This window comes from Lissotriton vulgaris, chromosome 11 (assembly GCF_964263255.1).
Source record: "Lissotriton vulgaris chromosome 11, aLisVul1.2, whole genome shotgun sequence".
Taxonomy (NCBI): domain Eukaryota; kingdom Metazoa; phylum Chordata; class Amphibia; order Caudata; family Salamandridae; genus Lissotriton; species Lissotriton vulgaris.
Window position 1 is genome coordinate 1,066,374,177 of NC_141699.1, and position 24,006 is coordinate 1,066,398,182.

Genomic DNA, 24,006 nt, shown 5'->3' on the forward strand with positions numbered 1-24,006 from the left:
ATCTCAGCTCAGAACCTGGCTATATGCAAATCAGTCTGTCCCTGGCCCAGTGCATCATGGGAACAGGGCAGACTAAACTACCAAGCCAATTCTTCACCAGAAAGGAGACAAGCTTCCGGGGACCGGTTTCTGGCATTTCAGCCGTCGTCTGCCCGGCTTGCTTGAATCCTGATGGTGCAGTGAGCAAGGGACTCATGTCTGAGTATACCCTGCCACACCTATAGTGGCCTAAAATGAGTCAGAAAAGGGGGTGGTGATGAACAGAGTGTCTGAATTAAGCAGACCACTCTTACCCAGTCCAAAGATCAGGGCTTGATCCATCACCGTTATTAAGCTCACTGCACCATCCCAGCTCAGAACCTGGCTATATGCAAATCAGTCTGTCCCTGGCCCAGTGCATCATGGGAACAGGGCAGACTAAACTACCAAGCCAATTCTTCACCAGAAAGGAGACAAGCTTCCGGGGACCGGTTTCTGGCATTTCAGCCGTCGTCGGCCCGGCTTGCTTGAATCCTGATGGTGCAGTGAGCAAGGGACTCATGTCTGAGTATACCCTGCCACACCTATAGTGGCCAAAAACGATTCAGAAAAGGGGGTGGTGATGAACAGAGTGTCTGAATTAAGCAGACCACTCTTACCCAGTCCAAAGATCAGGGCTTGATCCATCACCGTTATTATGCTACCATGGCCCATGCTTGAGGATGCTTCTGAGCTAACGGTGATCCATGTCCTTCTTGCATAGGTCATCACTGCCATGGTCCATGCATGTCATGCTGGAAGGCGTCTCAAACCCTAGCCATATCCTGATCTTACTGGAATTGGTTTCCACCACCATGGCCCATGCTGGTGGACATATCTAACCCTAGGACCATCTGGAATAGGTTATCACTGCCAAGGCCCATGCTGGTAGACATATCTAACCCTAGGTCCATCTGGAATAGGTTATCACTGCCATGGCCCATGCTGGTAGACATATCTAACCCTAGGTCCATCTGGAATAGGTTATCACCGCCATGGCCCATGCTGGTAGACATATCTAACCCTAGGTCCATCTGGAATAGGTTATCACTGCCATGGCCCATGCTTGAGGATGCTTCTGAGCTAACGGTGATCCATGTCCTTCTTGCATAGGTCATCACTGCCATGGTCCATGCATGTCATGCTGGAAGGCGTCTCTAACCCTAGCCACATCCTGATCTTACTGGAATTGGTTTCCATCACCATGGCCCATGCTGGTGGACATATCTAACCCTAGGACCATCTGGAAAAGGTTATCACTGCCATGGTCCATGCATGTCATGCTGGAGCAGGCGCCTCAGTCCATATTCAGGCAAGACCTCCTGGACAAGGCCCAGGCGTCACCATCCATGACAGATTGAGGTCCTCGTAGCTGAGGTCACCCAAGCCAGGGTCCCTCGTGTTCACCCTCGGATCGGGAATTGCCTGTTTGGGATCATCAAGTTATTCCAGATTAGGTTTTCCCGCCCATGGCAGTAAAAGGTTTTTCTGGATAATGAGTTACTGATCACGGACCATTCAGATCACCTCTACTTGAAAAGTCCTCGGTCCTGGCCTATGAAGGCCCCACTGAGAAGGTTTCTCCAGGTCTGGCCAATAAAGGATCTTTCCCTTGAAAATTCCTCGGGAGAGTTTCCCAAATTTGCTCCTCAAAGTCCTCTGTGGACGAGGCTTCACTAATCTGGGCCTTTAAAGGCCAGCTCGTGCTGTTGGTTGTCCTATTGATTCCTCACCCTGGGCCATGAAGGTCACTCCCAGTGATGCAGCTACCATTAGTGCATCTGGTGCAGTAGCACCGGGGACCTTATTTTTTAGGTCCCAAATGTACACTGTATATAGCTGTCTGAGGGGATATGGGGCCCATTTAACGTGGATCTTACAGGGCACAGGTTACAACTGCTATCTTGACTCAAGGTCAACTGTTGGTTCCCTGTGAATATCATAGAAGGTTGTATATCTTGCAAAAAGTAAATTGTCCTGAGGATGGTCTAAAGGACTGATGCCACACAGACCGAAACGTCGACAGTCTCGCCAACTCCAAGAAAATCTTCATTTTCTCAAGCAATATTTATTTTGGGATAATATTTGCTTTGTTATTTTTAGGAGCTGACGCAGGTTATGAACTGTGTCTAAATTCATCTATACATCCTTGTCATAAGTTTATTTGCGGATATTTACTTTGTCCAATTGTACCCTTCTTAATTTCAACATGTCAAAATCAGATACATTCATTTTATACGATTAGGATCTTCCGTGTGCTTTGTTTTCTTTGTTCTTTGTAAACTGCATTTATTTTGGTTGTCTAATTGGACACTTAGGAGTCTGATTGTACTTGGTTGACTCAAAAATAGTTTGAAACAGAAAATATTTTTAGTTCAAGTGGAATCCCTTTTAGACATCTTTACTTTGAATGATTTATTGCCCATGCCTACAAGGGTCTATTGGGTTAACCAATTTTTTATAAACATTACTCCATGGAGGACACCCCTAAACATGGGACCCTCAGTTCTGGTCCCTGAAGATCATCCCTGGCTGGAATACTTCTACGCCCCCAAGAAATCCCAAAGCGTTAAAAGCACGTGAACTGCAGGTCCCGAGTCCAAAACCCAGGAAGTCCAGTGCATTATGCTGAGGTTCATTATTTGGGAATCATTAACCCTCATGATGACAACACCAGCCATTTAAAGTACGTAAAGATGGCAAAAATGACGATGCGAGTGCTACCTAAAACAAGCATATTGGCAAAGGCAGTAGGTCTGGCTAGCATTTTGAGTCTTGAATAAGATATTTGTAAATATTTGCTGCGGTGAAAACACAAAATGTAAAATGATTTTTTTTTCTCTCGACAGAAGATCTGTGATATAAAGATATGCAATGATTAATTGTATTTTGAGATGTTACGTAGCACCCCATGCATGACACTGCAAGCACTCCTTTGGAGCGCGGAAGGATACATCAAACAGCTGCATCTTGAGGGGCAGAACGGCTATTTCCCCGAGCAACCCCAAAGTCCACTCTCTGTATTTTTTTAAGAACTATTAACTATAGGTCTGACAGCTGTGCTTGCCAAGCAGCCGGACCTAAAAAAAAACACAACTTCTTCTGATTTGACCCACCTGAGTACCTGAAGGGCTCCCGGGGCGGGATGCCGAAGGAGCTGCGGCGCAGGCCGCCGTGGTCCAGGGCCCGCGTGCTCTCCATCAGCGGCTCGAAGCAGCTGGGCTCGCCCGAGGAGTTGGAACCGAAAGCGCTGTAGCGCTGAGAGGAGCGGTAGGTGGACGAGGAGCTGCGGGAGGACATGACGAGGGGGAGAGTGAAGGTAGGAGACGGGGGAGAAGAGAGGTGAAGGCAGGGGAAGAGAGGAGGGGAACGAGTTTAGGAAAGCCGGGCCACGAGGGGCGGGCGAACGGGGAAGTGTCAACAGAGATGTGCAGCGGAAAACACAACGAGAGATGGAGGCAGAAAGATGCGCAGGGAACAGGAGACGCGGCGAGCCTGGCTGAGAGACCGTGAAAGGGCAAGTCAGGGGCGCTGCTCTCGGGGAGGCACCTCTGGGAGAGATCTGCGCTGGGGGGCCTCGACATGCCCATACTTAGAGGTGGCACTCCGCAGAGACTGCTCCTCTTCACAGAATCAGAGTGAGGTGCACGCGTCGGACTCCGAGGAATGTCAGATAAGGGCCTCGCTGTGGTGATAGGCAGAGTGGCAGGGTCTGAGGCAGGGGGGGCGGGGGGGGGGGGTGACAGGGGTCGGTGTGCACACCACTGCTGACGTTCTGTATTGATCTGTGGAGCTCAGAACTAAAACGTGATGGATGGACTGGCTGAATTAATCTCGGCCGCTAGTAATTACTTGGGCCCCATTCCAGTCTATCGTTTTGTTTGTGGGCAACATGCCACCTCAGACAGGAGCTAGCCATATTCAAATCAGCCTTTGCTCTTGCTACAATAGAGCAGTCCTACGTGGCAAGGTCCTTTGATATCCGAACACAGGGCCAAGATCTGGGCATAACCATCGCACTTATGTCGTTACACTGTGGAAAACCAAAAAGTGATGAGTGGGATTTTTAATTTAAATTCAGCCAGGGCTCGAGTCGGGGTACCACTTGGGTGGACGGCGTCCCCCCACTTATTTGACCTGGAGCTCAATACCTGGAGCAAATGGAGCCGCACATTCACTCTTTGGCCTCTCTGGGGCGAGATCGGAGCTAATTCAGAACGCTGCTCACACGCTGGCCTCTCTGAAAGATAACTATAACTTCAAATACAAAGAAGCATTTGCAATGCAATAGGTCTGACATTACTGATAGTTTGAGGTATTGGCGGTGCAAATAATAATGCAACCCCAATAGCTCATACTTTCAGTAATGCGAGACCTACTGCATTGCAAATGCTTGCGTAGTGAGCCAGGAACCGGCATTGTATGTTTCAGTGCATTACCTCAAGCTGCTCCTAGAGGTCCCTAGTGAGCAAAGCACCAGCACTGCATGTCTCGGTGCAGTACCACAAGCTGCTCTTAGAGGTCCCTAGTGAGCAAAGCACTCGCACTGCATGTCTCGGTGCAGTACCGGAAACTGCTGCTAGAGGTCTCTAGTGAGCAAAGCACCAGCACTGCATGTCTAGGTGCAGTTCCGCAAGCTGCTCCTAGAGGTCCCTAGTGAGCAAGGCACCAGCACTGCATGTCTAGGTGCAGTACTGCAAGCTGCTCTTAGAGGTCTCTAGTGAGCAAGGCACCAGCACTGCATGTCTCATGTCTTACCACAAGCTTCTCCTAGTCGTTCCTAGTGAGCAAGGCACCAGCACTGCATGTCTTGGTGCAGTACCACAAGCTGCTCCTAGAGGTCCCTAGTGAGCAAGGCACAAGCGCTGCTCCTAGAGGTCCCAAGTGAACAAGCACCAGCACTGCATGTCTCGATGCAGTACCTCAAGCTGCTCCTAGAGGTCCCTAGTGAGCAAGGCACCAGCACTGCATGTCTCGGTGCAGTGCCTCAAGCTTCTCCTAGAGTTCCTAAGTGAGCAAGGCACCAGCACTGCATGTCTCGGTGCAGTACCGCAAGCTGCTCATAGAGGTCCCTAGTGAGCAAGGCACAAGCGCTGCTCCTAGAGGTCCCAAGTGAACAAGCAGCAGCACTGCAAGTCTAGGAGCAGTACCGTAAGCTGCTCCTAGAGGTCCCTAGTGAGCAAGGCACCAGCACTGCAAGTCTAGGAGCAGTACCGTAAGCTGCTCATAGAGGTCCCTAGTGAGCAAGGCACCAGCACTGCACCTAGAGGTCCCTAGTCAGCAAGGCACCAGCATGGCATGTCTCGGTGCAGTACCCCAAGCTGCTCCTAGAGGTCCCTAGTGAGCAAGGCACAAGCGCTGCTCCTAGAGGTCCCTTGTGAGCAAGGCACCAGCACTGCATGTCTAGGTGCAATACCTCAAGCTGCTCCTAGAGGTCCCTGGTAAGCAAGGCACCAGCACTGCATGTCTAGGTGCAGTATCACAAGGTGCTCCAAGAGATGATATAACATTAGTGGCAGCACTCCCACTCTGAAAATGGTTCCAGCATCACTGTCTCTATCCTCAGTCTAAAAATTCCCTGCAGTCCCACCCTTCCTCAGAAAATGTACAAAGCCGGACCTGAGTGTGTGAGTGAAGGCACGATCCTCTGTGCAGGCACTCCTTTCTGGCTCAGCACAGGCTAGGGTGCTTTGAGACGGCCCATGCGGCTGCTTCAAGAGCCTACTGCCATATGGACAAAAGTTCCCTTTCTCACAAAGTAAGGTTTTAGATTTTTTATTAAATTAAAAGTATGGGGACGCCAATCCCAGACGTTCCCAACCACATCATTTTTCAGTACAAAATTTTCAGTACAAATTCCTTAGAAATTGCCAAAGAGCCATACTCTTTCATATAAGGTCTGCAGAGGACCTTGGGAACTATTCCTTAATTTCTAAGACTGGTGTAGCACCCAGGAGTAGCATTATCTGCTATAGTAAATCACTTTGTGCCTCTCTGAAGACTTGGCGCCCAGGCTAAATTCTGGGGACCTGGTTTGCTTTTGTTTTGCACAAGAAAAAACCTGACACTGAAGAAATGACAGCTTTGATCAACTTTCTCAAGCAAAAGGGTTTTTTGAATCACGTTTGGAAGCAAGTACAGTGCTAAACTGCATTGTGTTTTTTAATGCCCCACCCCATTAATTCAGGGAAAATGGGCGTAATGGGGTGGGAGCAGCGCAAACCGCCCAAGGCTTCCATGTAACCCAATCAACTAACGTCATGCGGAGTAGTGCAACTTGGCTTTGCGTATAAATCTAGGGCCCAATTAAAACAGGCCCAAACGATGGGCACAAGGAAATCGTATGATATTTCCATGCCTGAATTCAAACAGTCGGGTCGGCGTGTTGCAGCCCCCTCAAAACATCTGCATTGCCATACGTGATGCCAATAAAACAAATGTGTTCCAAAAAATTGAGGTGCACTCATTAATTACTCTATAAGCAGCTTTATGCACAAAAATGCAAAGCTTGGCCAATTCTTCTCACAATTTACATAGCTTCTGCAGGACCTCAAATAGTTTACATATTCTATATCCAATAAAACAATAAAATGCATAATAAATATATGAAATTATATGCACTCATAACATATTGCCTATAATGTCAACATTTTATTTCTTTTTTTGAAATGTAACATTAGGTATAGAAAAAAATCTATTTATCACTCATTTATTCAGCACCGATAATACACAATAGACTGAAATGACAAGTGTTAGAACTTTTACTCAGTGTTAACATCCCAATACTCAAAAGAACAAATAGATTAATCATATTAGCTTCACCTGCATATATCGATATTGTTGTTTTTGCATCCTCTAATACTCTTTGAATAATATCACAACATTCTCAATTTCAAAAGATATTATGAATGTATAAATAAGTATACATTCATAATATCTTTTGAAATTGAGAATGTTGTGATATTATTCAAAGAGTATTAGAGGATGCAAAAACAACAATATCGATATATGCAGGTGAAGCTAATTGGATAATATGGCTGTGCTCTTTGTATACATAAAACTAAGCTGCCCATCGCCGAATAGTCCCAGCATGTATATACTCAATATTTGTGTACCATTCTATACGTTTTAGAGCAGTTTTATTGACATTTAATGGCAAAAGAAGAGCTACAATTTCACATTCATAACATCTAATCTGCACATTTATTTTACCATAAAACCTGTTGCTATGGAGACCACTTATTTCAAATTCTAATGTTTTAAGGTTCAAGCTATAGTGTTCTGTAAGACAGAGTCGAAAATTTGTCTGAAATGCACATTCCCAGTATGGAATAAAGAGCTTCAATAAAAAGGTCTGGTCTTCAAAATATCTCACTCATTAATTGTTACTAGTCAGGATCTGTCCCATAATGTAATATATAGCTTTCACTTCTGAAGCAATCATTGATTATTTTGCTTTAGTCTAATAGTTCCAAAAATCCCATAATTAAGTTGGTCTATTATCAGTGACCTTCCAATTCAGTTTTAAGGCAATGTAAGACACAATGGCGGATACAATTTTATATTCATAATATAAAATTTTAAAAATATTTCTTTACAAAAGTTGAAAATGTCAGTATACTATGTATTTTCAGTGTTGAATCAATGAGTGATGTTACCCTGCAGCATCTTAAATGAATATATATATATATATATATATATATATATATATATATATATATATATATATATATATATATATATATATGACAAAGCAGGTAAATAGGTTATTAAAACCTACACTTTTATGAAAGAATTATGTTTTATTGTTTTTTTTACATGTAACGTCTTAACTATATGAGGCTCTGAGGAAGTTATGTATATTGCAAAACACATTTTTCTATGCATATCCTTTGTCATTTTTCAAATATTGCACATTACGCAATTAATTTTTAGGTGGTTGTACACATAAGGATATTGTATTTATTGATGTTCCGTGAGTACAAAACTCCCACAAGGCATCATTCACTCTGCCTTTTGCATTGCGTTGTTGAGCATCATGCAAACATGACTTTATCTTGTTTGCGAAATGCACCGCTAGAAATCTTCACACAGCGGTTCATGAATCTTGGTACATTTGCCTCTGGGTGTTCTATGCGAGAAGTCGTGCATCACAGGCACAGCACGCCGCTGCCCCAACACAACAAATGTCACTCATAAATCGCTTGTCAGGAGGAATAACATCAAATTTCACACCAGGAGATATAAATGTCCCTCATTGTTCATCTTCCAGTTAAAAATTCATCAACATTTCAGTGGCAGAATCCCTGCTCTATCATGCCATATTCTACCCATGGAAGTGTTACTCTAAATTTCCCAGGAGGCTGTAAATGAAATCCGGATGTGCACATTTGTGTACAGCCTGCTTGCCTTGGTGCACTTACTCAAAAATCGTCAAATATTCTATGTTAGCTGTTAATAAATATATAACAATATTTATAAAGACACCAATGTAAGAGGTACAGTACCAATAGAGATCCAAAATGCAATTCCATTTTAAAGGTCTTAAATTTATTGTTAAGATTATGGTGTAATGCAATAAACCAGGGTTCCCCAAAGTTGATCCTGGAGGGCCAGATCCAAGCCAAATTTTTAAGATAACCACATTTATCTAAATGGGGATATGCTAAAAATATGGCATGGATCCGGCCCTCCAGGACCAACTTTGGAGAACCCCGCAGTCAACAAACCGTTAATTTGAAGTTCTACAATTGTAAATTCTTTCACATCTGTAGCAGCGAGTGTCTTCATCCATATCAGCAAACCGACAGAACAAATATAAAGATAGCAACGGTACACCCTCTTACATTAGGGTACTTGCGACATTCAGGGAACTTGTATTAGAAGAGTAAATATCACATTAGGGTGCATCTGATAATGTACTATAGCTCAATATTACCGCCCTCTTTTGTGCTTTATAAAAAATATGCATTTACGTTCTGTGATGCATTCAGGGGACCAGATCGCAATCAGCAGGATTTCGGTCCAGGTATACCAGGTTAGGGGAATTAAAGGAATTATTTAGTTATTCTGGAATAACCTGGACCCGGTTTTACCAAGTCGAAGACCACATGTAAATCCCTATTCCAGGGTGAGCAGACAATGGCCCCTTTTCCACTCTCATTTACCACTTGTTTTGAGCTTGTGGTAAATGGATAACCTTGGGCCGGAGGAATGGGCTGGAGGAATGGGACGGGATCTCGGAGAAGGCTATGCGTAGGCTTGGGAGAGTGTTCCACGCTCCCCCGTTGGTGTGGATGGTTCATCATTTAGGGACCGACCTGAGAAATGCAGTGACCCAGAGGGCAATTAATAATATTGTTTATATTGGAAGAGTGTGAACAGCCACCCCAAAAAGGGTGCCCTAGGCCAAAGAGGACATTCCAGAAAGGATGACTAAAAAACACAAATTGGTTACTAATGAAAAACCATGATTTTATATGTTTTTAAACAAACCGAAATTGGACAAGAGATGAATGGAAGAAGGAAGTGAGTTTCAGTTTTTGGCTGCCAGATAGAAGAAGGAGCGGCCACTGAATTTGCATAGATGAATCCAAGGGATGACTGCATGATTGCGCCCACTTGGGTGATAAGGTACGAGTTTTTTGTCAAGGTAAGCTGGGCCAGTGTGATTAAAGAGCTTGTGCACAGAGCACAACATTTTTAAAAGAGAGTGCTGGCCAAAGTGTTTCTTAATCTTGCCAAGGTGCCTGGGCAGAGAGTTGTTCACTCTCCCTTATGTTTTCTTGTCTGTTTCTAGACTCCGCCTTTACACCTACCTCCTTTTCATCCTCTTCTCCCCCTGTTATGGCATGGGAGCTGGGCTTGTGCTTATTTCTCTCTTCTTGGGATATGAGATTTATATGATAAGCACTGTGAGATCTGTGTTTGTGCTTTTTTATGCAACTATTCTCAATTTAAGATCGGTGTATGGTATTTAATCATGCTATCTTTTTGGGTATTTTGTTCAATTTACACTTGAAAGAGAACAGGTCTATCCCGGCGTGTTCAGGCATTATTCCGCTCCTTGATAAATAATTTCAATATTCATAGGACCCCTTAAACAGAGTTCCTCACAGTTGATATTAAGAATTTTAGTTAAATATGTCAGGTATCCAGGTACTTTCCTATTTAAATAAATTATGTACAGTAGCTTAGTTTGTAGCTCAGGTGCATATGAATTCATATGTTAGGCTACCTGCAGAAAGGGCTATTGCTCGCCAAAGATTGTGACTAAGAGGATGACTTAACAAACTTAAGGATAGATTTTTAGGTAATTGTAGTAAAACCTCAGGAACACTTGATGTATAAATAATCTGGAGTGTATTGATAACCTTGAACAGCTATGGTATTAAGGTGTGATTGCATCCTCTGCTACACCGCATCTGTCGCACTAACATTTCTAAGCATCATACATGACATTCCTAAGCATCATATAGAACAGAGAATACACCAAACACTCTATACTCTAAATTCTACTACAAACCCATTACTACACATCTCTCTTCTTTAATAAAAAAAAAAACCTACTCATGTCAACCCCCTCATAAACATGAAAACAAACAACAACAAAAACAAGAATAATAAACCAGGGCGAGAAAGGAGATATACAATGAACTTAAGTGTTATAAACATAGTCTTCAAATCTTTTTGGTATGACGATGTTTCTACCAAAACTGCAAATGTTACCTTTTTCAGAAGAAGTAGTATGATTAACAGGACAATGGACAACATTACTATCATTGCAATGATCCAAACTTTGATCTGAAACATTGCTGGTATTAGGAAGTACATCTTGATCGCTCGTGGGGTTAATGGTAATCCGCCAATATTTGTCTGACCCAACACAAACATTAACATATTTGTGTTTTTTTTACAATAGATGGGGTTTCTAACAATAGCTAATTTATTAATGAGATAAATGGACCCATCTTCAAGTTGCACTGTGTTCTTATTCCCTTTTACTATTTTTTAGGCAAGCTGAACCTATTTTTACCTTTCAAAAATGTTCCTACTGGTCTTAATTCGTAGCATCTGTCCTTTGTGAATATTAACATCTTTAACACCATTTTTTTTGTTAAAGTACATTTTGTTCTTTTGTTGAGAACTCAACAAATATTTCTACACGTTTAACCAGCCATTCAACTTTATTTCCTTTGTTCATCCAACCAGGATTAACCTTTGAAAGGGGTACTCTCCCTCTCATAATGCCAAAAGGACTATTGCCAATAGAATCATGAATGGTGACCCCATAACTCCACACCATTTTCATCAATTCAACATCCACATTTTTTCTGTTTTGCATTGCTAATTGCAATGTACCTTTAATTACTCTGTTTTTCCTTTTTTCAACAGCATTTCCCCAAGGATGATAAAATGCTGCAAATGTATGATTAATACCAGCATATTCCATGACGTTCTTCATTTCTAAGGACTTAAACTGAACACCATTACCAGTAAGTAAGGATTTGGGGAAACCTTCTCTAAGAAATATGTTCTCCAGAAATGTGACCATGGAACTGGTATTAACTTTCACTATTACCTCTAATTCAAGCCATTTAGAAACAAAACATATCCATTAGGACAATGATGTATTTCGGTGAACCATTATTCAATGACACAGGTCCCATATATCTAAGGCAACTTCTTACCATCGCAAACCAGGGCAAGCTAAAGAACCCAAAGGAGGATTTAAGGTTTTCTGTTATTTGTCTGCTGATTCACATTCTAAACACGATTTGACAAAACATTCAGTTTCAATATCAATCTTAGGCCACCAATACAATGATTTAATATTTTGTTTCATGTGTGCAATACCAGAATGTCCCTCATGACAGAGTGAAATAATCATATTTCTTAACTCAGATGGTGGAATAATTTTTTCCTCTCTCACCAAAAACATACCTTCGATTCCTAGTTCATTTCTTACTTCCCAATATGCTTTTAGTTCACCGAGAAGTTCAGTTTTGATACATCCTTCCTAACCATTCGCAATTTTGTTTTGACATTTTCTAAAACTAGATAATTCAACTGTGCTTCCTCCCATTCCGTTTCTTGTAACCCCTTTACAGTCATCACTGACAAAAATTCCGGCAACATATACATCATTCCATGCGTTAACATCAATTTCTGTTAAGGGCAAGGACATTCTGTTAAAAAAATCTGCAGTAATGTTCAATTTCCCAGACAAGTATTGCACTTTGTAAATGAAATCCTGTAACCGCATGGATAATCTGGAAATTCTGGCAGATGCTCTTGATAAACCCTCGGTGGTTAGCACATTTGTCAAAGTTTTGTGGTCTATTGTCACTATAAATTTTCTTCCCCACACAAATTTTCCGAAGTGCTCAAGATTCCACAAACATACCAATGTTTCTCTTTCTATAACCGAGTACCTCTCTTCGGTTAGTGACAATGATCTGGAAGTGAACACAATAACATTTTCACCCCCATTCTCATTACCTTGAGTAAGGACCGCCCCCCAATCCTTTTCCACTAGCATCAGTGGTTATGAAGGTTGATGCAGAAGGATTGAATCCTTTCAAGGTGGGAGACTTAGCAATGGCAGACTTGATAGCTAAAAATGAAGCTTGACACTGGCTTGACCAATCAAATCTACTTTTGTTTTTTAACAAAGCACGCATTTCGTGAGTTTTTTCTGAGAACTTCTCGACAAACTTGGAACAATATTCTGCTAACCCTAAAAATGAACAGAGTTCATCTTCATTTTGTGGTGGAGGAGCTTTAACAATAGCTTCAACAAGTTTTTCCTTTGGTTTGATACCATCATGACTAATTTCATGTCCAAGATATGTTCAATTAGTTTCTGCAAATTTGCATTTGTTAATTTCACCAGTTAAACCTTTTTTGTCAAGTACTTGTATAACCTTCCTCAAGATATCGTCATGGTGTTTCTTGTCCTACCCATGATTAATATGTCATCTTGGAAAAATACCACATCTTGGATGTCACCTAGAAGTTGTTACATGAGTCTTTGAAAGACAGCTGCCGCCGATGCCAATCCGAAAGGCATACAGCGGAACTGGAAACACCCAAATGGTGTACAAAAAGCAGTTAAGTGTTTACAATCAGAATCCAACATTATTTGATGGTATGCTGAGGATAAATCTAATGTGGAAAACCACTTAGCATCTCTAGTCATTGACAACATTTTGTCTATGTGAGGCAACGGAAATTGGTCAATTATAATGTTGTTGTTTAACCCTCTCAAATTGACACATAAACGAACCTTGCCATTGGCATGCCTAGCGACGACCAATAGAGAGATCCATTCAGATGATTCTACTGGTTCAATTATGTGTGCACTTAACAATTTATCTAATTCTGATTTTACTTCATCTCCTACAATAAATGGGATATTCCGTGTCTTGTGAATTTTAGGAATTGCATTTTGTTCCAACTTGATGGAATGAGAAAATCCTTTTAACTTGCCAATCTTACCATTGAATACATTAGGAAATTCTTCCAACACCCATTTCTTTGTGTCTTCAGCCTCACATGCTACCAATACCTGTTCAGGACTATTACGATCTAAAATTATATTCAGTTTACGTTGATCTTTCCATCCAAGAACAGATGGTCCATCCTTAGCTAAGTATAATTTACACAAAGCATGTCTACTCTTGAACATGAAAACAAGTTTTCGAAAACCAATGATGTCTATTTGTTCACCTGTAAAACTTTCAGGGTTAATGTTGGATTTTTCTAATTGATTCCCTATGACAGAACTAAAATGATGCAATATTACATTTTTTGCAATGATAGTATAAGGCGAACCAGAATCGGCTGCCATTTGCAAGGATACACCTCCAAATGAAACCCAACACAAAGGTTTTACTGTCTCCTTCAACTGATATTTTTAGGACTACTTTCTTCTTTGTATCACACTTAACGCTATTATCATCATCACAATCCTCAGAAGAAGATTTGTCAATGTCACTCTCTCTCACGCAAGCAACTTTGTTCATTTTCTTACAATCTTTGCGTCTGCACGCTTTGGCAAAATGCCCAATCAATCTGCATTCTAAACACTTAGCGGATCTAGCAGGACACTTACTATGTTGAGCAGAGTGCAAACTACTGCCACAACGATAGCAAGCAAAATTAGATTGTTTGTGTTTTGCAAAACGTTCACCTTTTCTTGAATCATAATTTTCATTTTCCTTTTTAAAACTCTGAGGAGGTTTGTTTTGACTTTCTGAAATTTTGTTTACTGTATCACTACGCTCCTTTTTATCAGAAGCTAAAGTTTCTTACTCTAAAGTTCCACTCACAGAGGTACGTTATTAGGGGTCAGTTTGCCTCTGGATTTGGTTCATTCCCAAGTCAGAATACACAAAACTGCTCCCCTTGCATCTGAAGTGCTCAACCCCTTTAGATCACTATAGGTACCCTCTCTCCCCAAGCATGGAAGTGAAATGTACAACCTTATTATAGATATCAAACTTTATTTAATTTTATAACTTAAACCAAGCTCTGAAATACTTGTATACCTGATGGTCTAAGATTCATATAAGATTCTACATGAGGGCCAGGAAAATATGGTAGGAAGCGGGTGGCTATAATTTGCAGGTAGCATTTTAAGATATCTCAGATTGAATTGATTAGTAGCTTACAAACAGGAGTTCTCCTCTTTAATTTACATTTTGCCCGCATCTAGTTTCTTTAGTAATGGCTGTACTAATTTGTCACCCTCCAAGTGCGGCAGTTAATTTCAGTAATGCTTTACACTCATTATTTCACTGTTTGTTCTTTCTGCCTCCTAGCTCCATATATTAGGAAATTTTACTATCAGAGCACTTTTTTTCCTCTTCAGTTGTTGACGGTCTCTTGGATGTGTGTGTGTGTGTGTGTGTGTGTTTGTGTGTGTGTGTGTGTTTGCTTCCTAAAATCTAAATCCACTGACTACATCACCCACCACCAGGAAGGTTTAGTTAATGACCTTATTTGTATATTCTCTCATCTTTTGAAACAGCTAAATAACTTCTCTTTAATCTGGACTGATATTTATCTCTTTATGTTCCAATTACTCTTCTAGAAGACGTTTCTGAGTCTACTAAAAGAAATTACTCAAAGGTAACTCTGTCTATGCTTCTTAATTTCTTACTCTTACTAGAAACTCCATATTTAAATGCAATTGTTGAGGCTTTTAATACCAGTACTAATGTATGGATGTCTGAGGCATTTGATAAGAAGGCACTATTGAGGAAAGTTAAATCGTATAGGGAAATATCTTCAGTCCCTTGATATCCACAGACTTTTAGAGAAGATAAATGCTGAAATTAAAAAAAAGAAGGACTTTGGTGTAAGGAGTAAGATTCAGCGAGCAGTCAATCCATAAAGAACTATAGAACTATTGAAACAAGTTTGCAAAGAATTTTACGCTGCACAGCTTACAGCAGGTACTAATGCAATGAGTTCCCTCATTACAGTCATTTGAAAATGTTCTGCTTTTCTTCCCATCTAAAATGAGAGCAGATATGATAGCGTCTTCACCTTCCATGGATGCTTCTTGGCTGGAAAGTATAGAACTAGTTGATTGAAACACATACTCACTAAATTTGTGTGAGTATTGATTACGTATGAACCACTGGTGTGGCCTTTAAGTTGGGCTCAGAAACATCCCTGGTCAGTGAAAAATTAAATGCAATTGCTCCCTTCCTTACCTCTCATTTCTACTTCTTTTTCCAAGGTTTCTCTTCCTCCTTGTTGGAAACAAGCACTGCTGTTGCTAAAGAAGCCCATTGCTGACCCCATTCTCTCTAGTAACAAACCATCTCTCTTTGGCATTCTATAGCAAAAATTGCAGTTAGATTTGAATAAACTGTCTACACATTTCCATGAAGCAAATGTTGTCTTGGGTGAGGCACAAGATGCTTTTCGTTCAGTTCACAGACCTGAAATTGTCCACATAGTGCTCATGGACCGATTTACTGATGATTAAAGATGGGGGCGCATAATAAAAGAATTGTTTTTAACCCCTCCCATGCTCGTGAGGGAACCGTTCCGTCACGAGCCTCGGGTGGGCTGTGCTGGTGATGGAACGGTTCCGTCACGGCCCGCTCGCCGCGCCTGCGCGGCTCAAATTCTGCGCCTGCGCTGACGTTCTTAAGCGCGGGCGGGGCCGTGACGGAACCGTTCCGTCACAAGCACAGCTCACCCGCGTGCCGTGACGGAGTGGTTCCGTCATGAGCACGGGACCGCCGCGCGGCCCCGCCTCCCCCGTAGCACTGCGGCGGAATAGCCACCGCAGTGAAGGGGTTAAAGATGGGGGCGTATAATGATTCTTATTCTCTTAGATCCATCGGCTGCTTTTGACACCCTGTCTCATTCAGTCTTAATACCTTGATTCCTACAGTCTGTTGCCGGGATGATGATATAGGCTGGATTAGATTCATTCAGTCCAGACATACCCAATCAAAACATATATCCCCCTTCATTAACGAATTTTGTAATCTGTTTTATAGAGAGCCACATGTTTCTTCCTTGAGCCAAACACTATTTAACATATATGTCACCCCTTTAACAAAGCTAATTGGAACCTTAATTTGGAAGTCATAGCGTGTTACACCATTTTGTTTTTTTCTCTTTTATTTCCTCAGGTGGACCAAGACACAAATGGTGGGTCGCCCTATTCTGTACCTGGCTCACTAATTTAAGGCTTGTATTTTATGAACATATATTTTGTTGCAGAATGACACTTATTAGCAGTGGTCCTGAGGAATGCCCACTAAATTAAGAGAGAGAAATTGGCAGAAACATGTCGACCTTGTCATAAGTGAACTGTGCCTTTGATGCACAGTCCTTTATCGGTTTTTGACCCTATCCACTGGGGGCCCCAGAATAAAGTATGATTTTTGCCCAACACGGAGATAGTTTTACGTCATCCCTTGCACTCTGCCCCTCACTCAGATCCCCCATATTGCTCATCTGACAGAAAACAACTATGCTCTTTTTTTGACCCCCCCCTTGTGTAATTGATATACCCTTTTATTCCCAGGGCTCTTCTAAGACACATATTTCACTGGGCTGAGAGTATTTTGAATGGACGTGCTTGCTTCACTTGCAATGATTGGACCCTTCCTCAGGCACCATTTAATTTGATTTGATTTTGCCCAGACCTTACTGTTTATTTAGGATGGTGCTTCTAAACATCCATCATTTTCTAATTAGGTCACTTTTGGTCTACTCTGGTGAACCGGTAAGCCCCTTCCATTACTTACTTTATCTACGCACACTTCACTTGACTTAACCTGACCATAGTGACTAAATACACTTTATTTTTTTTCTTGTTATACTCATTGCATAGCAGCTGACCACACTCTTGTGCCCCGAGGCTGACCCAACAATTAATATGAAGATGTTGACACTTGTTCAAGTGCACAGAGGGCAGTCCACCTGTTAGCTCACTTCAGCTTTTATTGTATATATTATTCGATAAAGTGGGGCAAAACAAACCAAACTGCTCAATATTTATTCTATGTAAAAGTAGCCAAATTCCCAAAAAGTTGATATTCTCAAACTTCCCATGCCTTTCAAAATATTTGTATTCTCTTGATTTCATTGTGTTTCAGCTTTTCAATATCCTATCATAGATGATTTCACACCCTTTGTTACCACTTTTCACCATGGTCTGTGGGCCAGATGCACCAACATCTGGAATCTCATTTGTGATGGGTTTGTGGTTGAGTGCACATGTGTGTTTGTGTTTTCTTGACCTACAGGTCCCTGTTCACAGTCTTTACCCAAGGCAGGGCACAGTTCCAGTTTAGGTGCAAAGTTTCCACCACTGTGTTCCTCAACCCATCTTGTAGAAGGGGCAGCAAGCACAAACGCCTCTTCCATTACGGATTGGCTCCCTTTAACCAGGCGGGTATGGGTGCAGGCCTGTTGATGTCAGGAGGCTCCTAGTGCTTCTTCCACTTCATTTATGGCTGTGGCATTGACAACTATGGGCCTTAAGCATCCTGTAAATCTCAATGCATTAGTAGTCTATGCCTAAATTAGGGGTGGTCATTTCAATCTGAGCTTCACTGCTAATGGATTGCTTGAGCAGTGTTATACATGGCTCTTGCCTCTTTGGCAGGGGACATTACACATCCCCATTCTCCTGACCTGCGTTATAGATGGTCGACATAGAAGAAGGATTAGACCTTTGGAATGTTGAGTGCTCCAATGGAGACAATGGAATGCTCCGGGCTTCTAATGGCCGATAGAAGCCCAGAACTCCAACATTCTAATGTTTATTCACATCTGTTGCAACCCCCTCGGGTTTGGTGAGGCCTTTGTTTCACAAATTAGAACATTCTGCTCTCTAGAGGTTGCTACGTCGGGCTCTAAGGCTATAATATGTGACAGGCCTACCTTCCACTACATTCATTTGTGAATAAACAATACAGTGAGATTTGCACCGTTCCACCACTAACTCCATCCCAAAAGCATTTTTAGTATAGGGGCGGATGCAGGGAAAGATGCAAATTGGCAACCTTTGTGAGTCATTTCCCCGGTGGGCTGGAGGGGTGGAGGCCGGTTTTGTGCCCGTGGGCGGCGGTTTTGCAGCAGTGCTGCAATATCACCCCCTGTAACAAAAGCGGAAGCGATTCTTCTTGCAGCGGTGGCCGGCACAGGTAAACGAAGTGAGACGGTGGGGTAGGGCGGGAGTGGGGGAAGTCGACACGCGACGGAATAGGTATAATTCAATAAATAAATACCTATTCCGCCATCTGTTGGCTCCCCCCGCCACACCCTGCCCTTCCCACCACCTGCCACACTTACCTGTGCCGGCCCCTAATAGATTCTTGCTAGCATGACCAACCCCCATTCCCCCACCCCCATTCCGGCTCTCAGGGCCGGTCGAGCGGCAATCTGCCAGGCCTGGTTTCTATTCCTGGTCTCCACCTGTTTCTTCATTTTGGTAGTTCTGTTTCAGCTCAGCTGAATGTTTTCTGTCCCTTTAGGTGCCCATTTTATTTGCACTTCTGTTCTATTTATTACCTACATTCATCCAGTCTTTCTATCCTGTTCATGGCTCTGACTTTAATTTCTGTCCTATTGCTGCCCTGGTCCAAGGAGACTCTAGTTTCCTCTCTGATGGAGGGCCAGGTGCATGGAGTGGTGCTCTGATTTCATCAGAACTTCCATCCTTCTCCATTAATTCTATTAAATTGGATTAATTCTCCTTTCTAAGACCGGTACGTTGTTGCAGGTTTTTATTCATAGTTCACCCAACGCGCCTTTGCTTTTTAATATGTAAATCAATGCTAGATATGATAATGCTGATAAACATCTTGCATTTATCCATAAATAACACCACTGACCTATCTGAGAAATTATTTAAAGTAATCTATGCAGAATACTGTTTGAGTTTTTATGAAAAGCAGTATAATCTTCTTTGCCCCAGTGTAATATCCTTCAGGTGCTTTTGAGGTCTATATTTTATATTATTCAGTAGAGTTGTTCACTGATTTTATGGACCTGAAGTACAAAAAAACACTGTTTTTTGGTTCCTTATTAGCAAAAAAAGGCAATTCAATAACAAGGAATTAGCAATATGTACTGAAATAGTGATTGTTAGGATTCTCTATGTAAGAATACGAATTCTCAGGGTTTCAGTGTCATTCACCTATTACAAATGTCGCTCTGTCTCGCAGTTATGACATCATCGAACCAGGAAGTGAAGCTGTGGGAGTGAAGCAGGCCACAGCGGAGAAGCACTGGGAAAGTTTGGAGGAATCCACTGCTATCCGCCCCCATCCCGCACCATTGCTAGCCAGAATCCTAAAGATTGTGGAAGTAGGAAACAAAAAAAGAAGTTTAGTTATCAATGTGGCAGAGGAGTGTGTTGCTAAAATGCTAAACTGTTGGGCAAGGCTTCACTAGCTGTGCCTGAGACTACAAAAAGATAGTCATGGCCATGTAAACATCAGAGGATAAATACAACTGCTGTGACTAGTTGGACTGTTGAAGAGATACGCAAAAGATGGTAGGACCTACGTTCACGCACAAAATAAAGAGTTGCGTTGTGGAGGCAAGAGGCTGCGGGTACAGGAGGTGGCCCGACTAGAACCGCCACCAGCCACATCCCTGGAGGAACTCATCGAGTCAACCCTTCAGCCAGAGGCTGTAACCGGTGTCTGTACCTTCAACTCATCAGCAACCACTGCAAGTTCAGGAGGTAAGTGACACGCTATGAGTGCTACATTGGATGTATGCAAGTTAATTCGCTTTATATACACATAACAAAACATACACACATGCAACACAGCTAGTCACTGAAATTGTTTTAAAAGAAGGTGAATCTGTGTGCAGATTCATTCACATGTTTTGCAAACTGTACTCTTGAAATGCATTTTTGTACATCTAGTACACAGTATTAAAGATGTTGTATTCTATTAGGTCAAGCTATGTAAGGATGTTTTACATTTTCCATACAACTAATCTTTGGAGGTGTGCATATATTTAGCAACCCTAGAAGCAGCAAGACCCATTAAAGTGTTGGCTACTCGGACATTTAATACTGCTTCACTGTGCGTGGGTGGGACAAAGGTGTTACTTACTGGGACATGTATTGATGTTGAGTTTTGGTGACACGTAAGGGTTTGAGGAGGTTTTGAGATTTGGTGGGGTGGCATGTGCGTGTATCTTACGCATGTGGTTGTAAGCAGAGAAATGCAGAAACAGGAGTAAACAGTGAGTACAAACAATACATATTTAGTTCTGAGAGTCAGCTGAGTCCTAAGTTAGGCAAAAGCCTGTTTTTTATTTCTTTTTTTACTTCTTGATGTTTGCTGATGGTCTTTATTCTCATCAGGTGGATATTCCACAGTTTACATATCTGTAATGCGAAAGCGTTTTTTGGGGTGAGAGTGGTTATGAGTCCTGGGTCCATCCTTGATCTGAGCTTTCTCCATCCGATGTATACTCTGGGTTTAATTTGTAACAAGGTTGGCCCATCCCATGGATCACCCGGTGATCAATGGAGTGGGTTTCTCGCTCCGGTGCCTTCTCGACTCACGGGTTCACACTCTGCGACTCTGGGCAATAGCTTGCTTAATCTCCACAACGGCCCCTCGCGGTGGGATGCCTGGCTTTCACCTTGTGGATACCCTGCCGGGGTTATCTCACAGGGGAATACCAGGATGGGTTCCCTAAGCAAGCGCCGGGAAACCCACTGTGGGTAGCTGTGCGCTATATAAGCTCAAATACATATACATTTACATATTTCAAGGATATTGTTTTGGCCACTTGTAACCAGCAAAGAGCTTCAGAGCAAGGGTTATGAGGTTCCATGTCTTTGGGCTAAAGACTTGTCTAGCTTCTGGGCATTGCAGTCTATGTAACTTTCCCATTTGCATAGGGCAGGCTGGCTATCACTAGTGTCAGTGACACCTGTACCTTGTGTAAGAGCCCTCGGTAGGCAAAGAGGCCACTCATTAATCTTTTATAGAATAAAGTCTCTTGCCACGTTCTTGATTAAAGTGAGAGGTTCAAGTCCATCATTACGACAAGGTTTAAGAAGATCTTAGTATTGTTGGTCTAGTTGTAGGATGTGTGATTGAAAAAAATCACCATGTCTTGGAGAGGGGGTAGGTAGACTTAAAAAGTAGGGCTTCGATTTTTGTGCCTTTTAGGAAATCTGTTGAAAGATGTAGGGTGACGAGTTAAAAGGAGGTAGTGACACAATTTGGAACCGGTCTGTAAGGTCGGATCTTATATACTTGAGCACAGTGCCCTGGATTCCAGTGTCATAAGTTCTTTTGGCTAGTTTGTGGTTGGTGGTCGACCATTCCAAACCCTGACAGTAGGTTAAGGTACAGCGGTGATACCATTATTGTCTACGGAGTTCTTTAGGTCGCCCCAGTTGGAGATCAGTGTGATTCTGTACCTTTTCTGGCTCTCAGACCGCTCTGTCTATCTGATAGGAGTCGGTACTGTATGATTAAGGAAGAGCTCTAGATGAAAGCTGAAAGGAGCCATTTGACATTGGTCTGCCATGTGCTTGGTCAACCAGGTCAAGCCCCTGTTTCTTGAGTTCCCTCTGAAATGTCAGCAGGAAACCCAAGGAGAATGGTTTTCAACATGCTTGAAGGGTAAGGATCTGCCTTTGATTCTGTTTTTAGATTCTTTTTCAGCCAGTTTACATGCTTGGAGTAGACCTTTGTTGCAAGGAATACAGTGGGTGTCTCTTATTGTTTCTTTCTAATAGTGGTGCCTAGTTAACTTACGTACGTGGACCAACCACCAACAGGTAGATGGTGGTGGTGGGGTAATACTAGGAGGAAGAGGGATACAGGGATACCGCTCTTGCGGAACTAGGGTCCTCACACACCCAGCAAGCTAGGTGTCATGCTTCATCACCTGGACCTGCTCCTCTTTGGGTCAGCGAAGAGGGAAGGTGATCCACTGCGGTCCCCCAACTGGACATGACACCATACAGGGAGCTGTCTGATTGACTCACCGTACTGGCAGAGGCGATAGTCCCGCAAATGGGAGGTCTTCGAATAGCACTACTGGAGCGACTTGATGTAGTATTTTACTGTGGTAGTTAGCAACTAGCTGCACCATTTAGTGTAGATATATTCAACTTTGACATAGTAGGTCCTGAAGAATTGCCACGGTATCAAGCAACCATCAGGCAAGAAACATGTTGACCCCATGAGATGAGCATAGCTTCAACTGAACCCCCACGTCAGGGGAGCTGCCACTCTACACGTTTTTAACGAGGTGGATTACCAACCGGAATAAAAATATTATTTGGAATATCTAACCTTTTTTAATGCACTCACTGTACTTCACTATATCTACACCTTCACGGGCCACACCCTCCACTTCATCATACGGCTAAGGAACAAAAGATCTCCGACAAAGAGCCCCTTCGCGGGTGCCCGTTTGGTATTGCAGCGCCAACCCAATGAGGAGCAGGTCCAGATGATAAAGCATGACACCTAGCTTGCTGGGTGTGTGAGGACCCTAGTTCCGCAAGAGCGGTATCCCCGTATCCCTCTTCCTCCTAGTATTACCCCACCAGCACATCTACCTGTTGGTAGTTGGTCCACGTACCTAAGATAACAAGGCAACACTATTAGATGAACCGCATCCACTTTTGCTAAAGAAATATTATCTCATTGTTTGCCTTTGACTGGATTTCAAGTTTAGAAGCTTTTTCAATGTAATGTTTTTCTAGGGTGGTGTCACAGATTTCTTTAGAGTGATTATGCTAATTGAAGTACTGTTAGGATTACAGAATTATTTAGATATTTGGAAGAACACTTTGGTTGGACATGTCTTGTTATTAACTGTTTGCATATAGTGGGAATTCTTAGCCTTTTTAATGATGGTTTTGTAGATTCTGCATTGCCCTTGAATCCGCTTTTTATCAAGAGGATGTATGTTTTCTCCATATTCTTTTGATGGATTTAGTTTCTATTTTTGAAGGTTTATGTCAGAATTGAGCCATTCCATGTTCCTTCTGTGAGGTTCTAGCCCTGGTATTTTGAGAGCGATCACAATGTTGAATGCCCACGTTATGCATAAGTCAATCTCTTTTACTGACATTTCCAGGTCCAATGGAAGGGAAGAGAACATTTTCTTTTGAAATAGGTTCTTCCAGGTTGAATTCATTACATGATTTAATAGCAATGGTTGTATTGAATTCTGATGGTGCTTGCATTGCCAAAGGGAGGTTAAGCAAGACATGGATGATGTGGTGGCCACTCAATAATGAGCTATGCTTCTTGTGAAAAAGAACTTGATATCTTTGGCAATTAATAGTATGGCGTGCACCACTTGTGGATTGCTTCCTGTAGAATATGTGCTGCATTGTCACCAAACCAGGGATCTGTAATTATAAGGTGGTCTGGTTTGCAGCTGGTTAGAAGGCCATGGATGTGATTTCTGTCTTGTCTTGTGATCTAGCATTGATTGCTACTT

General features: G+C 42.3%; 1 protein-coding gene across 1 annotated transcript in view; it reads right to left on the reverse strand.

Moving 5' to 3' along the window:
- LOC147684088 (heat shock protein beta-7-like) overlaps positions 1-3,800 on the reverse strand; it is a 53,374-nt gene extending 49,574 nt beyond the window's left edge. The window contains exon 1 of the mRNA XM_086944444.1: positions 3,135-3,800. Coding sequence (XP_086800570.1) covers positions 3,135-3,318 — 184 coding nt within the window. The 5' untranslated portion in view covers positions 3,319-3,800. The remainder of the gene's footprint in view (positions 1-3,134) is intronic.
- Positions 3,801-24,006: the final 20,206 nt, after the last annotated feature.